Raw genomic sequence first — 14,322 nt, forward strand, 5'->3', positions numbered from 1 at the left:
TGGCTCCGAGCTTTTCGGTGGGAATGATTTGCCCGGTGGCAGCAGGCATGACTGATATAAAGACTCCAGACGCAAAGCCGTAGAGACAAGCGAATGCAACGAGTACCCCAGGCGTCGTTGCAGGAAGCCACATGACCACACACAACAGTCCGCAAAGAATAATAATCGGATACAGAAAGTTTAGCCGGCCAATGCGGTCCGCTGCATATCCACCGCTGCTAGAGTCAGAAGGCGTCCATAGTTCAAGCGGGTACGCATAGCCCAGGGAGAGGGTACACACATAATACGTCCGAAAAGACTCGATGCGTTGATGAGGGGCAGTAGGTACGACCGAACCTTTGAGTTCGGATCGAGGGCGACACAAAATGGCTCTGCAAACCGTTAGATACAGATCCTACGCGAAGACCTGGGGCATAAACACAAACTCTGAGACTCACCTATGTAGTAAAACGGGACATACACGCCCAGGCTTGCGATGACTGCTCCAGCCGAGAGACATGAGTAGCGTATATCTAAGAAGCCCCTGTAATCAAGCAAGCTTCCGAGAGATTTCAGCTTCCCCTTTGGCTGCTTTGAAGAGGACACGACTATGGCCAAGCCGTAACAGGTCAGCAGAATCACGGCGCCAACACGGAGTGCCCACGCAAAGCCAATCTGGGGGATGAGTCTCGAAAACATGATCGGGAGGCAAACGCCGCCCAGACTGCTGCCAGATGCCACAATGCCCATGGCCATGGCACGCTTTCGGTGGAAATATTGTCCTGCTACGGTGAGAGCCGGCTAAGTATTCCAGGTTAGTACGTTTTAGAGCTTGTATTACTGCAAATGAAGCTCCTCAACCAGCAGTCCTGGCGAATGAATAAGATGCGACCCACCTGAACTCCGTAGGCAACAGTGAGGCCAAAAAGGAGAGATTGAGCCAAGAACTGCTGCCAAATCGCGTTGGGCTGAGTGAAAGATGTTGCAAGCATAGAGCCAGCGCCCCCGATCGCGGCAAACAGGTAGAGCCACTGAGTAAAGTTTAGCGTCTTCATGGCACCCATCCCAAGTTCCAATGAAGTAACTTACTTTGGGACCGTAAAGATCAAACAGTGCTCCAGCGACCGAGCCCGAGAGGTACATCAGCGTGATTTGCAGCGTGCCAATGAAGGAGATGGCGGTCGGCGAGTAATTCTTCAGATATTCTTGCTGGTAAAAAGTCTGGAAGAAACCGAAGCTGTTCACGACGCCAAAGGATGCGAAGTAAACCAAGAAGGAGCCGGTAACTGCGAGCCATGCCTGCGTGCCTCCCTCCGGATACACCTCTTCTTGTGCGGGCGAGAAAACTCCATCTTGGGTTCCAGAGATGTTCTCAGGGTCGGATGGAACGATGGAGTTGTGCTTCTCGGACCGAGACTGACCTGATAGAGTGTTACCCGCCATGGTTCACAACGTGAACTGGCTTGTCAAATAAGGTTTGGTTGGCAAATGTGCTTACAGCGAGGATGATGTGGCGACCGTAACGATACGGTCGGTAGTGATTGTTGATGGTGTTTGCGACAAACCTTCGCTCGAATCTTATGGAGGAGAGTGGTGTTTGTGACCAGGGAACTTCGTCGGGGGCACGCCTGTGGGCGAAAGGATATATATACCTTATTTCCCTGTGGGCTTGCACGATCCTCCTTTTCCGAATTGGGACACATTTTCCCTGCAAAAGTTCCTTCGCGCCGTCCGGCGATATCGGGTCGCTCTCCACAGCTTGGCAAACTAGCCAATTGGTATTAAAGTCGGAGCTCCCAACTGAGTGCTGGGTTCTTTATCGCATTGTTTTCTCCGCATCCTCAATCTCAGCGCTATCACAGTGATGAACACCTCCCAGGCTACACAACAGTCACCCAGTAAACCTGTTAGACGCCTTGCATTGAATGTAAACGTCCCCCTGTATTCCAGATGCACATGGTACCGCGCCTGACGCTCTGAAGGCATGTGCATCCTGCCGCGAGAGAAAGACAAGATGTAACGAAGCGAAGCCTTCTTGTGATCGGTGCAAGAGACTGGGACTGGCGTGCGCATATGTGGAGAGCGTCGCATCCAAGTGAGATCCAGCAGTGTTGATCGTTCTAGTCAAAGTTTTCTCATGAACTCTCCGTGACAACGGCAAACCAAGGAGTTGGACCACTCAGCGATCGCAGCCATCCAAGTTCTACGACACAACCTCCGAATACCCCAGATCCAGTCAGCCCCATCAGCGCCTTCACGCCCTCAAGGCTCGGGTCGGTTCAGATTCGTCAGGAACTGGCGATACCAGAGCGTCACTGCACAGCGCCACAGCATTTACTAACATGGTCGTGCTCTCCCTTGACACTAAACGACCGTGAGCTGCGATACCCAGTCGACCTTGAAAGCAAGCAAGCCAGACTAAGAAAGACCACTGCTGCACCAGTTTGTCTGTCGCAGAGCATGAGCGAAGTGAGCAGCAGCTGGCTATCTACCATATCCTTATCTCAACTCCGTGACCTAGCCAACCTCTATTTCACTCACTTTCACCCCCAATGTCTCATTCTTGAAGTGGACAATTTCTACCATCATCATCTTAGTCGGACCCTGAGAGTCGGTTTTGATGACAGTTTAAGCAGCTGCGTTGTACTCCTAGTACTTTCCCTTGGTTCTGTTGTCGCATGCCAGACTGATGGCAGAGAGTGGGCCCAGTCAGATTCTGCTACTGAGATGCTTGAGTTCGAGGCTGGTCTCAGCTTCTTCAACCTAGCTTGCAACATATTTCGTGATGTTGAAGATGTTAGCTGGGAAAGCGTGCAGTGTCTTCTGCTGATCGCGTAAGCATCACTCCATGCGTTCTGAATCCTGCAACTAACACAAAGAGTCTTTACAACTCATCCAAACTCAGAGTTTACGACCATTGGCGTTTCATTAACAAGGCCTGTTCGACTGTGATAATCTTGTTGCCTCTGTATGTTGACTCATTTAAAACTTCATGGGCATTGTCTAAACAAAGGTTTGACAGAGAGGAAAAGCTGCAAGCTCACCATTGCCAGCTCTACTGGATTGCGTACCTACAAGAAAGGTAAGTACCTCGGCTGCGCTTGTTGATATCATAAAAGCTGACAACATGTCAGTCAAATACTCGTCGAGTTTGAATTCCACTCGAGCGGTCTTAGTGGGCTTTGAAAGCTCCGTTCCGTTGCCGCTTCTCCCAGATCCTGGGATCGACCCCCGGCAAAAGGAGTACCAATTCTTCTTGCTTGCCCTCGTTTCAATGAGAAGACTTCTTAATAGGATTCACTCCCATTTGTACAATCAAGGTGACTTGAGAAAACTCCGCGATGCAGATCGATACTGATTTTGACTGATAATGCAGAGCGGCTTGTGACTCCAACTCCCTCCGTGCTCTACGAACTCAACCGGCAGATTGAGGAGTGGAAACAATGTCTTCCCTCTTCGTTTCAGTTCTCGGATTTAATACTATCGAATGAAGTCCGAATTGCTTCTCAAACCGACAAGCGCAGTATGCAAGAGAGGCTCAAGGGCCACTTGAAGGCCCGTTATAATGCCGCCAAAACCATACTCTACCGACCTCATGTTCACAGGGTGATACACAGCTCTAGAATAGATGCCTCGGATTACGAAGTAGAATGTGCTAAAACTGCTATTGCTTCGGCGCTGATAGGAATTCTTCACGGCGGGATAATGCACGAACCTTTCCAGCTTCTCCTATTTCCCATTAACTCCTGGAGAACGTAAGTTACCGCCTCGATTTGAACGTTCTGGAGACATCTGACAAATCTAAAAACGCTATTTGCAATAAGGATTCAGATACAAATGATTCAGAGAACGGAGGTTTCGGGATTGGCAGCGGCCTTGCTGCCAGATGGCTGGGAAGTAATTGATCGAGTCCAGGCAATCATTGTTGACGCGGCATCTCCTTTTTCACCGACAATCACTAGGGATTATGAGATTATTCAGAGTCTCGTAGAAGTATAAGTATGTGTACCCTTCTGTCATATGTTCACTCTTGATGCGTCCAGCATTCTACTTCAATATCATATTTTCCTCCAACTTAATGAACCCACTGGGTTGCGGCCTTCGAGCGAAACTCTGCCACCAGCCCTTTATCCTTTGAGTCCTTCGCCGCAGAAACCATAAACACGGCACTTTCTTCAATTACCCATTTCTGAACGCTGTCGTCCCAGTAGGAGATACTCACCCGATCCAGTGTAGCCCGAGCAGTGGCAGTCTCCCCAGGACGCACAAACACCTTGTCCCACCCCTTCAGCTCCCTCAGAGGTCGGCCGAGTCTCGGCTTGGACACCGGGCTCACGTAAAACTGCACTACTTCCTTGCCGTTAACATCCCCGGTGTTGGTCACGTCAACCTGGACCTCAATCGTTCCGTCCACAGCGAGAGAATCGCTGCTCAGCCTGATGTTAGAGTATGCAAATTTCGTGTACGAGAGACCATATCCGAAGGGGAATAACGGCTCAATCTTGCGATGGTCATAGAATCGGTAACCAAGGTAGATGTTCTCACCAAAGTGAACCACATCATTCTCTCCGGGGTAGTTGTCAAACGAGGGTGTGTCCTCAATGCGGCGGGGGAATGTAATCGGTAACTTCCCACAAGTATTGGTGGTCCCCAGAAGAATGTCGGCAATACAGTTGCCCTGCTCCTGTCCTTGGTACCAGGCCTGAACAATGGCTGGCATCTCATTGGCCCAGGGCATTGTGATTGGGCTACCTGTCTGATTGATGACGATGGTCCTGGGATTCGCTCTCACTACAGCCCGCACCAACTCGTTGGATTGCCCTGGTAGATCCATTGATACCATGTCGCTTGTTTCCGTCTCCCATTCGTGATCTTTCCCAACAACTACGACTGCTATGTCGCTGCGGCTGGCGAGGTCAACGGTATCTTGTAGCATGGCACCGAGATCGCCAGGGTTCTCCAGGAATCCAACTCGACCACCGTCTTGGACCTCCTCACGTTCAAGCATGCCCGTGTACGTCATGTCGTACGGCTTAGGCTCGCGACTGATGGACTCAAGGACAAGCTCGTATGAATGTCCGGCCTTCAGCTCCACTTCAACGCGTTCTTCAGGTGAGCCGTAGCTCATGAAAAGAGACGACTTGGGCGACCACCACCGGCGTTCATTGTCGACAATAACCTTTCCGTCGAGTATGAGCTTCCCGGGCCCGCAGCTGGAAAGCGAAAACTGATGTACTCCAGTGGTTTTCGGCGTCAGAATCGTCTCGGCGCGGTAGGAGTACCTTTCCCCAGTCGTTAACTCTGGTGGTAGCCCGTCGTAACAAACCAGGTTCGAACTCGGTCGGTGCTCAGTCATGAAAGGCTTGCCCTCGTGCTTTATGTTTCTCCAAAGCGACAGTACGAATCCAGGCGAGCCGGTTTCCGGGTTTCTCATCACCGACGGCTCGAGAAGAGGGAGATAACGGTGCGTGAGTATGCCTGGCTTTGTCACGACTTGCGCAGTCGGATAAATGCTAGAGACCTCCTTGTTGAAAGAGCCGAATGGTGTAGTACGGTGGTGAGGTGAGAGATTCGAGCTCCCCCCTCCAGTCGCAACGGACCTTTTTGCGTTGGGGCCGATGAAAGCTATGGTCTTTCCATCAAGATCCTTCAACGGAAGAATATCACCCTCGTTCTTCAACAGGACAATGCCTGTAGACCTGTTAACGCAATCCTTTCTGGATGACCGATGGTTTCTGGAGTAGACTCACCTTCGGCGCCGGCGCGGCGCAAGATTGCCCGATGCTCGGGGAGATCGATGGCCTGCTCAGGTCCTTCTTTCCAGTCGGGAATTTTGCTCTTCCCAGTCTTATGGACAAGCTCGAGAACCCTAGTTGCGGAAGCATCGATGAAGGAGCTGTCGACTAGGCCTTGCCGGTGAGCTTCAAGAAGGTGCCTGCCCCGCCTCCTCACAGGCCCCGGCATTTCAAGATTCAGACTGCAATGATCCGTAAGCTTCGTGAACATCCTTGAGATTTCCCAGATGACGTACCCAGCTGTAAGAGAGGGAACAACGCTATTGGTCCCAAACCAGTCACTCATAACGAGTCCGTCCCAACCCCACTCGCCACGGAGGATATCTCTGATGAGGTAGTGGTTCGCAGAGCAGAAGTCTCCGTTTACCTTGTTGTAAGCCGTCATGATCGACCACGGGTTGCTGTCGCGGGCCGCGATTTGGAAAGGCTGGAGGTGAATCTCGCGCAGGGCGCGCTCGGGAATCTTCTCGTCGATGAAGAAGCGGCGATTCTCCTGGTCGTTGGCGGCGTAGTGCTTCACACAGGCCCCAATGCCAGCAGCTTGGATCGTGTTGATGTACTGAGCGGCAAGCTTGCCCGTCAAGAAAGGGTCCTCGCTGCAAGCTTCAAAGTTGCGCCCGCCCAGAGGGGTCCTTGGGATGCAAACTGGATGTATCGAGTATCAGTGCTATGTTCGACCGACCCTAGCGGCAGATAACAGAGCCGCACTCACCAGTCTGTCCTAGCAGAACATCAACTCCCTTGCTCTTGGCTTCTGCTATCAAGACTTGCGATACGTCCTCGATTACTTGCTTGTCCCAGGTAGCAGCAAGTGACACGCTGTTTGACTCGTCAGTCTAACGTAAATGACAATAATGAGGCCACATTTCATGTTCAGAACACTAACCCGGATGGTAATGAAGCTGCAGTCACTCCATCGACGAAGATTCCCCCGCGCACGCCAGTTGGTCCATCGGAAGTCTTGATTCTGGAGATGCCCAGCCTAGGGATGGGATTCGTGCGCCAGAGGTCTTCTCCAGTCAAAAGAAAAATCTTCTCTTCCAGTGTTATCTGTTTGAACTTCTCGTCCGCAAAACCTTTTGCATCTTGAGAGGTAGTCACAGCGACCTTTGAAAGATCATGATCCCGACCATGTCTCTCGGCGTCGAGCATGTTGAGAGTGAGCCAAATCAAGAGCCGAGTAAATCCGCGTGAAGAACACGGAAGAGTCGTGAAATACTCTCGAAGGAAAGACGTGCATACTGCTTCTTTTGAATGATCTTGAGACCGGAGGCAAGACGACAAACCGAGACTTCAGGCATACCCGCCCGCAACATGTGTTCGTGACCCATCGTTCAACTTCAGTGTGGCTATCGGCGCCGGTCCGCATCTCCCCGCCTGGTTTTCTTAACCTGGCAGCAACAAATCCGGACCGCACTTGAATAGATTCAACTAGCCAATTGGATCATGAGCAAGACTGCAGTTGCAGTGGCGGAACTTGCATGAAGCCCCCACAATACGATCACCGCCGCCGGAGGCAGTCCGTTTCTCCCCGCTCGTCCTCTGCAATTACCACATTGGGCTACGCCGCGCTCGCCCAGGGTGTTGCCAAGACCTGGGGAAGCCCTCCCCCGCAGATGTCATCCGGGGCTTGGGGAGGAGAACATGGCTAGAATCGCACCATGTAGCCGGGTCTAACGCCATGTCGTAAGTCTTGAAGTACGGCTTGGTGAGATTCCAGAACCAGACATCTGGAGGTGTGCGCTTGTGTCTTCCACAACATCATTCAGAGGGGCGCATACAAATAGGCCCAACATGTTGAACCGCATAGCTTAGAGTTCATGATCCTTAGATCTCATCTCCTCGTGTTTCCCGTCCCTTGCCCATGTTTGATCAGACGATGGATTCCAACTCTAACCCTACCACATTCGGAACCGTGGCAGAGATCCTCGCGTCAGATTCTCGGCCTGCGCTCTCTTCCCTCACGCCCTCCCTCATCCGTCTCTATGCCATCCTTGCGCCAGCTTGCCTCGTTGTCTGCGCGACTAACGGCTACGACGGCTCAGTCTTGACCGGCCTCCAGGGCGTAGCCGCCTGGAACCATGAGTTCGGGAGTCCCAAAGGAGCTCTCTTGGGGATCACCAGCGCAGCTTACCCTCTCGGCGCAATTCTCTCAACTCCCTTCTCAGCCATGATCTCCGACCGTTTCGTGCGGAAATGGTCTATCCTTAGCGGCGGTAGTATCATGATCATCGGTGTGCTGATACAGTACCTCAGCCACTCCATCGGGCTCTTCATCGGGGGACGTATCGTCGTCGGGTTCGGCATCACCATGGCCCTCGCCGCCGCCCCGGTGCTGATATCAGAGCTCGCACATCCCCGACACCGCGTCCTCTTCAGTTCGCTGTGCAACACCAGCTTCTATCTTGGCGCCCTGACTGCTGGATGGATAACCTTTGGCAGCTATCGCATCCCAGGCTCTTGGTGCGTAATCAAGATGGGAGTTGTCAGCGGCTGCTAACTTGAGGAAAATGGCAAGGCGTCTGCCGACTATGCTTCAAGCTATTCCGGCCTGTATACAGATGATCTTTGTCTGGTTTCTGGATGAGTCCACTCGTTGGCTGTGCTACAAAGACCGCGAAGAAGAAGCCTTCAACATCCTCGTCAAGCACCATGGCGGCGGCGACCCAAACGACCCCCTTCGTTCTCGCGCAATTCCACGAGATGAAAGTCGCACTGCAGCTGGAGAAGCAAGTGCAAGACGCGGGCCCCAAGCTGTTCCTCAAAACACCAGCCAACCGTAAGCGGCTGCTCATTCTCGTGACGCTTGCTGTTGCTGGTCAATGGTCCGGGAATGGGTTAGTCAGTTACTACTTAACTCGCATCTTCAGCAGCATTGGCATCACAGGTCAGCGGGAGCAGACTTTGCTCAACGGAGTCATCAGTACGGTGAACTACGCAACCGCTCTTATGGCGGCGGGGTTGTCGACGAAGCTCGGCCGGCGGTGGATGTTCGTCGGCGGCGGAGTTGCCATGTGGCTGACCTTTTCGTCACTCACCGCTAGTATTGCCGTCTACAACACCAAAGGGACAACAGCTTCGAGCCAAGCTGCGTTGGCGTTCATCTTCATATACTACGCGGCATTCAACCTGTGTCTGAACCCGCTTCTCTTCCTCTACCCGACGGAGATCCTGCCGTTCAGGTTGCGGGCGATGGGGTTGAGCATTCTTGTATTCGCCAATAAGGCGGCGTCGTTCCTGAACCAGTTTGTCAACCCGATTGGGATGAAGTCTCTGAGTTGGAAGTACTACCTTTTCTATGTTGGATGGCTACTGGTCGAGATCGCGGTGTTCTACTTTCTGTATCCGGAGACTAAGGGGTACAGCCTGGAACGCATGCAGGAGGTCTTTGGGGAGGAGATCAAAGATGACGGGCCCGAGGAGAAGGCCTCCATCATCAACGAGATGACAGCAGTAGAGCACAAGGAGTGAAGAAAATCCATACTTTGAAACATGGCCACTAGAAGGATCAACGGCAACTCACTTAAGCTCCAAAAGCAAAACTAAGTGTAGTCGCGTCCCTGGATAATACACACGGTCTTCAAAAACAGGACACTCTCTTCAATCCGCAGCTAGCAGGCAACACTAAGTTGTCCGTTGAGAGACTCACTGAGAAGATGCAAGCCAAAAAATGAAAGGGACGAGACTCGAACTCGCGCGGGTTGCCCCACCAGGAAACAGATGTTAAGCTGACCTTAACCTGGCGCCATAACCAACTCGGCCACCCTTCCGTTGGTGATCTTGGGAATGACTCCCGAGATCGGATGTGGATGCCGGAATTGACCGGGGAAGATGTTCATATGCCGGCGTTGTATGGTGTGGGAGAGGCTTAGGGCTTCGGCTACGGAGGGGGGAGGCTTTGCGGATGGGATCCACGCACTTGGGAGAGATCCACTGACTGACTGAGTCGGCACAAGCTGGGCTCCCTCCGGGTTTGTGGAGCATAGGAAGTCAAGCGCGATCAATTCAGCGGGTGGCGAGGGCATACGAGTCTTGGTTGGATTTGACACGAGGTCATCACAAGGTTCAGTTTGACGGGAGCTGAAGTTGACATGGCAGAAAAACATTCGACACTCAGATACTGAGGGACGGGCGCCGGTAGATGCATATACTAGAAAGCACACCTCATACATGCAACTACGGGGCGATCGTCAAAGCCTTCGTCCGAACCAACAAGTTGCGATGAACACACCCAAACCTTAGAACTGTGATTGTAACTCGAATGATCAGTGGCTGAGCAGACCCCCAAAACCAACAGAGAATCACCAGTGTCAAAGAAAGCGTCGGCCAAAACACAAAACGGTTTGGGGCTTGAGGCGTTCTCAAAGCCGTTGAAACGGTGCCGCAGCTGCTGAAAGACTAACTACCTACTCGAACACCTGAAAGCACGTTGCCATCACCATAAAAACGCCTCTAACCCGACCCGGCCTTTTGCGTGTGCTTTCGCAGCCGGGCGCGGGAAGCCATCCCGGGAACGGGACCGATCAACGGGCGCGGCCTTGGCAGAAACTCAATGCATCGTCATTCTCTTCCCCCCATCTTCCCCAACACTTAGGTCGGGAAATAATCATATCAGCATGTGAGGCGGGGGAGATATCCGTACACGGCATGCACGTTGCATCTGTTCATCTCCAAGTCACCCGTGCATAAACGAGAAAAAAACAAGTGCTCGGCACCGCATCCCGGGAGGAGGTAAACAAATCCGGCCCAAATCTCCAGCCAGGCTCGCCAAATAGGGAAACGAAAAAAGAAGCATTTAAGATTAAATATTGGAACTGGGAAAGAAGGGCCCGGGCCAGACGCAACGAATGAATAACCCGACAGCACTGCCTCACTCGCCAAAGATTCAATCTTTCTTTGCTTCCAAGCGAGAGAAAAGCCAAGTTTATTCCTTTCTATCCCATGTCGATGAACGGCATCAGGGGAAAGGGAGGTGAGGGTCAATGCCTAGCCGAACGCGTGTTCCCCACTGCTTCCAGCCGTGCCGTTGGCACTCTAGAACCAAGTTTTTGTTGGCCTTGGGTGCGCTTGGCTCTGAAGATGGTTTAGCTCCAGGTACGACGACGGCGTGATTCGCTGCGTGCCTGACACGGGGGGCAAAGAGCGCATGGAAATGTAAACAGTGCATTGCGCCATCTCGTCGTCGCGTTATCTACTGCGGAGTATGACTTCGAGATTGAAGCGCGACCAGAACATAGAACTATGATGATGACGATTGAAAAGACAGTGGTATGAATCAATTCAAACAATGACGCACCAAGAGGTCAATGTTGTTCGCGCCGGCGTTGGTGGTGAGGCGCGCCAACACGAACAAAAAAATCCAATGATTTACCAACACCGTTCTAAAATTAGCTCAGCCTCCTCGAAGAGTCGACCAGAAAAAAAGAGAAAGGCACCACCTGCGCCCGGATTTGTGGGCGTGTCTTCACTGGGTTCCCTGTTTCCCTGCAGCGCTCTTGGAGGAAAGACGGCCAATACGAAATGGACGGGCCGCCGCCAGTGGTCCAGAACTTGGATCGGACTCGACCTTGGGCCCTGGGAGGTGGGGAGAGATCAGCACACCTCATTTCCGACTCTGGGGGATTCCTGCCGCCCAATGGGAACGCAGATCTGGGTCTGACCCTCTCTCAGTCGCCGGCGCTCACCGAGTCAGGAGCTTAGACACACCAGGCTGTGGTGGTTCATCATGTTACACGGCCTGTTCGGTGTGAGACAATGTCATACGGGTCGCCGTCAGCTTACGGTCAAGTCACTGGTTCGCGAGGCATGTGGGATGTCTTTGATGATGGTTTGAATGATTAATCACATTTCCTTCAGTCTATCCGCAGTCTATCCACGATTATGATACCAGAATGCACACATGTCCAGTGTGTGAGTCAAAATACACGCTGCTATTCCCTCATGTGCTGCTCAAACTTTTTACACCGAAATGGCTGCTGCTACTCCCCACCTTTAGTAGAGGAAGGCAATGGCGCCGGCGATGACGGCCAGGGCACCGGTGGAGAGGACCTTGACAGTGGTAGCACCGGAGCCAACGGCGGAAGCGGAGCTGCCAGCGCCAGTGGTGGTGGAAGAGCCGGAGCCGGAGCCGCTGCCAGAGCCGGAGCCAGAGCCAGAGCTGGCGGTGCCGCTGGGGGAGGCAGTGGAGACGGTGGTGTTACCGCCGGATCCAGAAGAGCCAGAGCCAGAGCCAGAGCCAGAAGTGCCGTTGCCGGGCTTAAGGGTAGCGGTGGAGGAGGCAGTGCCGGTGGTGGTCTCGGTGGGGGTGTCGAAGGTGGTAGGGCAGGTGAGGTTGAAGAGGGGCTTGGTGGACAGGTCCTTGGTGATGGCGAACTTCATGGTGTTGTCGGGGTTGGAGTCACGGAGGTTGTACCAGAAGGTAGGGGTCTTGCCGAAGAGCTGGCGGCAGCCGATCTCGTCCCAGTAGGTCTTGGCGTTCTGAGCAGAGGGAACAGCCTCGTCCCAGGTCTCACCAGTGACGGGCCAGCCGGTCTCAGTAACCCAGACGGGCTTGCCAGCGGCAGTGGCGATGGTGGCCTTGTAGGCCTTGTCGAAGAGCTTGCCAGCGTTCTCGATGCTGTTGCCCTTGTCGTTCTCGTAGTAGGGGTACTCATCGACACCGACCCAGTCAATGGCGTCGAGGACTGGCTTGTTGGTGGCGTTTCCCCAGACGTCCCAGGTGTCGACGTGGCCGATGGAGACCTTGGACAGAGGAGTGTCCTTGAAGGCGGTCTTGAAGTCGTTGATGAAGCCGACAATGGTCTTGGGGTCGGCACCGACACCAGACTTGTTCTTGACACCGGTGACGGAGTTGCGGTACAGGTCCTCAGAGCCGATGGAGGCACCGATGATGAGGTCGGTCAGCTTGGTGCCGTACTTGGTGACGGCGGTCTTGAGGGCGTTGATCTCCTTGTCGATGTTGTCGGTGCCGGAGGTCCAGACACCGAGGAGGATCTTGGTGTTGGTGTTGATGGCAGCCTCGAAGGCCTCGATGGGGTCCTCGGTGGAGTAGGCCTGGATGTTGGTGTAGAGACGGACGGCGTTGAAGTCGCCGGGGGCACCCTCGAGGTTCTGGGCGGTCTTGAACTCGGCCTCGAAGTCGGCCTTGAACTTGGCAGAGCGGTCGGCCTTGGTGGCACCAGAGTTGAAGCCAAGGTAGTTCTCGGCGGCAGCGGTGGCCGCGAGGGCGCTGATGGCGACGGCAGAAACGGAGGCCTTCATTTTGATGATGTGTGATTATGCGTGTGTAACTGGGAAAGAATAATCGCTCTCGTGTCGGTCGGGAGGTATCGTAAGACGGATAGGCAGCAAGAGAAATCCCAGAGGCTGTTTATTAAGGCTGGGAGATGCTGTGGTTGGTCGGGGACTGTTTGGCTGTGACTAAAACAAATAATAAAGAGTGTGGAATAGTTGGGTTTGTTGTCGAGGACCAAAAAGAATGACTGGCAAAGGGAAGGAGGTGCCAAAGAAGGTGTCGACGACGAGTGGGACAAGGCCGGGTATTAAACACACGAAGGAATTCCGGAGTCCGAGTGAGGGTGGAGCGTGGTGAATGAAGATGGAAGGGGAAGGGGAAGGGGAAAACAATGACGGCCGTCGTATTGGCCTTGGACGTCACGAAATTAAGGAGGTCCCCGGCTCAGGGGGGGAGCGTGCGGGGATCACGTGAAGTGACTGGACCAGGCCTCCGCTGAACAATGCCCGCTGCAGACACTGGACAGCAGGAAGGACCGCACCACTGCTGGACCACCTGCTGGAACACCTAAGGCAGGTAGGTACCTCGTACACAACCCGGGAAGGAACACTGGAGAACCAAGTTTGTTTTCCGGGGCTTGTGGACGAGGGCTGAAAAGTCGCCCAGCTGGGGCCTGGCGCGCGCTGGAGCCACTCCACTTGTGCTGGAAGATCAGCCAAGGCGGTGAATGCAACCACTGACGCAGGGAAACAGACGCTGCCGCTATGGATTGCATTGACTCGCTGTTATTCACTCTCGCGTCGTCGTGCGTTTCGTTGTGCATCTGTCATCCCATCTTGTTTGCTTTTCCTCCCACGTCGCGTCGACTCACGGCACTTGATGACCTGTGCCTGTGCCGATGCCACCCAGATGCCAGACGTGCATCTCAAAACTCATCCAATCTTCCTTCAAATTCATGGCTCGGACGGGAGTGGCGGAGGAGGCGCTTGGCTAATTCCCAGCGGCATTCCACTCACCACCTCCAACGGCCCTGAGCCTTGCCGATGATTCTTACACAAGTTGAAACGTCGCGACATCCAACTGCAAATTGACTAGCCTTGTTCCAGTCCAAGTCATCCGTCTCTCTGTCTTGAGTCGTGGCTTTGGGCGTTGATGCTGTTGCGTGTCTGCTATTCCATCAGGCTCTGTCATAACATGTATATCTATGTATGCATCTATCGTTATCTCTTAAGTGCATACGCACAGCCCCTGAGCAAGTTCCCCGTCGGGCAATGCAATCCATGGATGTTCATTGGTAACAATCACCTCAACCAA

The 14,322-nt window shown here is 53.3% G+C and overlaps 4 protein-coding genes and 1 non-coding gene across 5 annotated transcripts; 1 reads left to right on the top strand and 4 right to left on the bottom strand.

The window, feature by feature from the left end:
* Positions 1-794: 794 nt before the first annotated feature.
* On the bottom strand, positions 795-1,422 carry COL26b_008875 (uncharacterized protein; the record flags this gene model as incomplete). Its single annotated transcript, XM_053181622.1, has 2 exons — positions 795-1,010; positions 1,069-1,422. 2 exons carry the CDS (start codon positions 1,420-1,422, stop codon positions 795-797), a joined length of 570 nt encoding a protein of 189 aa, XP_053034380.1.
* A 2,632-nt stretch (positions 1,423-4,054) lies between these two features.
* COL26b_008876 (uncharacterized protein) lies at positions 4,055-6,926 on the bottom strand (the record flags this gene model as incomplete). Its single annotated transcript, XM_053181623.1, has 4 exons — positions 4,055-5,670; positions 5,730-6,419; positions 6,487-6,593; positions 6,661-6,926. The coding sequence occupies 4 exons, from the start codon at positions 6,924-6,926 to the stop codon at positions 4,055-4,057; spliced, it is 2,679 nt and encodes an 892-aa protein (XP_053034381.1).
* A 712-nt stretch (positions 6,927-7,638) lies between these two features.
* On the top strand, positions 7,639-9,245 carry COL26b_008877 (uncharacterized protein; the record flags this gene model as incomplete). The annotated part of the gene is made up of 2 exons (XM_053181624.1): positions 7,639-8,106; positions 8,388-9,245. The coding sequence occupies 2 exons, from the start codon at positions 7,639-7,641 to the stop codon at positions 9,243-9,245; spliced, it is 1,326 nt and encodes a 441-aa protein (XP_053034382.1).
* A 200-nt stretch (positions 9,246-9,445) lies between these two features.
* COL26b_008878 lies at positions 9,446-9,544 on the bottom strand. Its single transcript has one exon. It is a non-coding gene; the product is annotated as a tRNA-Leu (tRNA).
* Positions 9,545-11,765: 2,221 nt separating this feature from the next.
* COL26b_008879 (uncharacterized protein) lies at positions 11,766-13,034 on the bottom strand (the record flags this gene model as incomplete). The annotated part of the gene is made up of 1 exon (XM_053181625.1): positions 11,766-13,034. The coding sequence occupies one exon, from the start codon at positions 13,032-13,034 to the stop codon at positions 11,766-11,768; it is 1,269 nt and encodes a 422-aa protein (XP_053034383.1).
* Positions 13,035-14,322: the final 1,288 nt, after the last annotated feature.

Source organism: Colletotrichum chrysophilum (assembly GCF_026319265.1).
Source record: "Colletotrichum chrysophilum strain AFK26 chromosome Unknown scaffold_81, whole genome shotgun sequence".
NCBI lineage: Eukaryota > Fungi > Ascomycota > Sordariomycetes > Glomerellales > Glomerellaceae > Colletotrichum > Colletotrichum chrysophilum.